Source organism: Pseudoliparis swirei, chromosome 2, assembly GCF_029220125.1.
Source record: "Pseudoliparis swirei isolate HS2019 ecotype Mariana Trench chromosome 2, NWPU_hadal_v1, whole genome shotgun sequence".
Lineage (NCBI taxonomy): Eukaryota > Metazoa > Chordata > Actinopteri > Perciformes > Liparidae > Pseudoliparis > Pseudoliparis swirei.
Window position 1 is genome coordinate 20,118,291 of NC_079389.1, and position 4,202 is coordinate 20,122,492.

The window sequence follows — 4,202 nt, forward strand, 5'->3', positions numbered from 1 at the left end:
CTCTTTTTAACACATCGTCTCGCAGACTAATGAGCGGGAGTCCAGAAAACACTTCAGCGCTACATGCAGAAGTATGAGCCCTTTAGAAAGTCCATTCAGTCTCATGCCAGTGTGCCCCACCCCTCCCTCCCCTCCTCATCCTCCTTCCTTCTCTCTCTCTCTCTCTCACTCTCTCCGGGACAAGTGCCATCCATTTGGGCAAACAATGCCAACCCTCTTTCCCCTCCACAGCCGCAGAAACAATGGCTCTCAATTACCAGTCGACAATACATTTGAATATTTAAAAAAGCCGCGGAGGTACGAAGGAGCGGGGTGAGGTTGAGAAAAGCCCGAGGTGTGTGACCCGATGAGAAGTCTGCAGATGTCGATCGGGCGGCTCCGTCGCGCAGGGCCGGCCTGCCTCCTCTCTTTGACATGTAGAGAGAGTGAGAAGAGGGAGGAACAAACCTGGAGACCTCCTCCCCGCTGCCATCCCCACACTTGGGGAAGGGGGGGGGGTGCCCCGTGTTCCTCAGTTAATCCCACTTTATCCAGGAGAGGCGGGCTGTCAGGTCTGGGGAAAGGGGAGCACGGGGCCAGGGGGAGACAAAAGAAGGACAAACGCATAAGTTTTGATACATTTTAATGACTGTTTAACAAGTCCTATGGGGGTAGGGGGGGGGGGACACTTACTCCTGAAAAGCACAGTGAAGAGGCTGCAGAGCCGATTTCCCACAGAATTAGTTAAGTGCACGGAGGCAGTCAGAATACAGGTAATTGTGTTGCGGTGACACAAGGCTTCATTTTGGTTGACAAATGCCCGAGAGAAGCCCCTTGATGAGAGACACGTTCTCGATGTGGTTACACTGTGAATAACAACTAATTATCTGTGTTGATTGAAAATCATTTGATTTTAATTCACTATTAAAGTTGTATAACAAAGACACAGACTCAAAATGAATGACTGATTACTGTTCATGGTGTACATGTAGCCTGTCCTCTATCTGATCATATCATCGCACTAAGGCATATTTGGGTAATCAGCATAACATCAATTAAGTGAAGCATTTAAGATTAGGAATTTTATGTTTTGGTGTGATTGATTTTCATGGATGTAAATATATATTTAATGGAGAATTTATATATTTTTTAAAGGATCAGAAAAGCTGTATGAATTAAGACTGACGGTGTATAATTAATTGATAATGTTCCCATGCCAACATATTTTAATTATGCTTAACATAGCCATATTAATCATATGTGGTTGGGGGGGGGGGGGGGGTCTGCTCACCGCTTGTGTTCCAGATGGCGTTGGTGTGGTTCTTGTAGCCATTCTTCATGCACTCGTCCACGTAGGACTTGGGGTCGCAGCCCGACATGAGGATTTCTCTCAGCAGGGCGATGTAGGCGATGGCCAGCCGCAGGGTGTCTATCTTCGACAGCCGCTTCTCGTAGGGGAACGTGGGCACGTGGCAGCGCAGCTCCTCGAAGGCGGAATTGATGCTCAGCATCCTCTTCCTCTCCCGGATGTTGGCGGCGTACCGCTGCACCTTGTAGGGCTGGTGGGTCCCCAGCCGCTCCGCCCGGCGGCTGTTCGCCTCCAGCGGGTCGTCCATGGAGGAGCCTTCCCCCTCTGTGCAGACGTCCGCCCCGGGAGACTGCACCTCGAGGTCGGTGAAGGTCATCTGCGCGTCCGGGAACATGGACTGACTTCCCAGAGAGGACCAGGGCGAGAGCTGCCCGGCGGCTGTGGTGTAGTCCAGCAGGAAGTTGTCCAGCTGGGTCTGAAACTGGACGTTTTGGTCCATTTGTCCCCAAAATGCAAAATCCTTCGTGCCATCCTGGTCAAAGTCAAAAAGCATATCCTCCATATTTTATATTTATAAACGCACAAACAAAACGGTCCCGTTTCTTCCCCGGTCTCTGAGCGCGTGTTTCCCTTAACAGAGTGGTAACTGCCTACCTGCATGAATCTCTGCTGCTGTGTGACAGCCCCGTGGACACGTCTCCTGGATTAAATACTTCCAGGGCCTCCGTGTTTCTCTGCGGGTTGCTCGGGCCATTTCTAAAGGCTGAAAGGGAGCTCTTAAGAACACTTTACCCCTCCTTGTGGATCGCTCATTGCTTTAAAAACCAATTACAATGGAATCAGTTGATCTCCAAACGACAAAAAAGCGGGGGAAACACATGTCCAATTATAAACTTCCCCTCAAGTAGTCCCGCTAATATTGACAAAAAACACTCCGCATTTAGCTGACATTGGAGGGCTTGCGCTGAGCATTATGGCGCAGCAGGCCGCGCAAACCCGGCGGCCTCTGAATGGGACGGTGTTATCTCCTAAAGCCCCGCGAACAACAAACACGACTGTCAGAAACACGTGAGCCCTCTTTGTTATACAAAATGATTTTTTACGGGGTTTATTCTGGTCCAGGCGCGTTTTTACGCACTGGGGTCAGATGCTTCACGACGTATCCCGGGCGGTATGACCACAGTTCCTCACACGTCATTTGCGTCTATAGTAGCCACATCAATACGCTTCCCATTTTGCCAAATATGATCGAATGAATGGCACACCGTGGAGGAGGGCGCGCGCTCTAATTACGCGTGGGTTAATTTAAATAAGCGAGCTCTTTCTTCGAGTTTTTTTTGTTGCACGCAGGGCAGCGCGGGGACGAACTCTAATCCAAGAAGGCTGCGTGTTGGCTCACACGTGGTTTCCATTTGACAAAGTCCTCCAGGACGCCGGGTTCAAGGGGGGATCTTTGTTTGTTGCAGTAAACACATTGCGGCGCGAGGCCTTCCGCTGCAGAAGAGCTGTTTATAAGGAGGCAGCGCGCTGACCTCACCACGGTGATCCAGCCAGTGCACCTTGTGCGTGTGATAGGTGAAGCACGTGACTGTAACAGCTGGTAGCGTCACCAAACGGTATCGCGGCGCGCTTGGAAGAGGCCCACTGTGTTTGCGTTGATCTTAAAGTATTAAGAAAGAGAATGTAGGCTATCCGGATTTTAATTTTGAATATATATAATTTCGTATGTGTGATTTTTTTTCATCTTTTCTTTCCTCTCCTTCCCTTCCTTTTCCTGTTAGATGTAAACTTAAAACGCCGGAAAAATGTATTCCCATGCACTAAATAGTTGCAGATGTGATAAATCCAGAAATAATTTGTCTTTGAAGATGACGCACATGATTTTGACATTGTTTGGTGTGGATGGGGGGGGAGGGGGGGTGAAGGCCACAATCCCATGAGCATTCTTCTTCAGTGGGTTTGATTTCCCAACAGAGACCTCGTTGTTTGCTTCAGGAAACGTCATAAAAGTTGCTGCTATTCTTCTTAAGGATCGAGTAGGTTAATGAAGCTGCAGCTCCGGTGTTGCTCTAACCGGCTTTTCCGTCCGGCAGCTCAATTAACCCATTAGACCGACACACAGGCGAAATTAGAAAGGACAACATCCCGACTTAAGCCGCGGCCATCTCGTCTCTAACCAGCCCGGTTGGACCGTGCGTTATCGGCACGCAACGAAACATGTGTTTTAAATGACTCATTTTGGAGTAAGGCGTCATCATTTTTATTTTTTTTTTTCGATAATCCTGGATGGCCTTTAGTGTTGGGGTTTTATTTATACACTCTCTTCTAACTGGTGTCAGGTGGTGTGTGAGGTTCACACACTTGTGAGCACACACATAACACACGGGAATGGTGATTGGTGCGTGACAATAAACACAATAAAAACAAGAAAGCATGAAAATAATAGAAACAGGGAACATGATACAATTCTAAACAAACAAATGAACAAATAAAGAATACTTTAAGATTAGTGTTTTTTTTTATAGAGGCACGTTTGTATTTAAAGAGTTGTGTAAAGCTGTCCTGAGGAGCCCGGCTCAGTGGGGGTCCCGGGGCTTTGTTAATAAGCGGTATTGGCCTAAAACTAACGCGGGATATATGCGCGAGCTCCAGGTTATAGATAATTCAGATAATTAAAATAATCCGTGATCCAGGGAAATGATCTCATTCCATAAAAGGGAGTTCAAGACTCACGAGCTACACACATATGCACAAAAAGAAAGAAAGAGAAAGAGATGGGGGTTGGCTGCGCGTTGCGCGCGTCTCTCCGCTGCAGACAGCTTGCGTTGAGAGGCGCGCGCGGGTCCCTGTCAGGACCTTCTGCCCGCAGGCTGCCGGCGACGTCTCACAGCCTCACACCCACACACACACCCAG

At 48.5% G+C, this 4,202-nt stretch overlaps 1 protein-coding gene across 1 annotated transcript; it reads right to left on the bottom strand.

Annotated features, from left to right (window-relative positions):
* Positions 1-482: 482 nt before the first annotated feature.
* Positions 483-2,909, bottom strand: LOC130207099 (pancreas transcription factor 1 subunit alpha). Its single transcript, XM_056435545.1, has 2 exons — positions 1,271-2,909; positions 483-553 (listed from the first exon to the last, which is right to left on the bottom strand). The coding sequence occupies exons 1-2, from the start codon at positions 1,848-1,850 to the stop codon at positions 516-518; spliced, it is 618 nt and encodes a 205-aa protein (XP_056291520.1). The 5' UTR covers positions 1,851-2,909; the 3' UTR covers positions 483-515.
* Between the last annotated feature and the right edge of the window lie 1,293 nt (positions 2,910-4,202).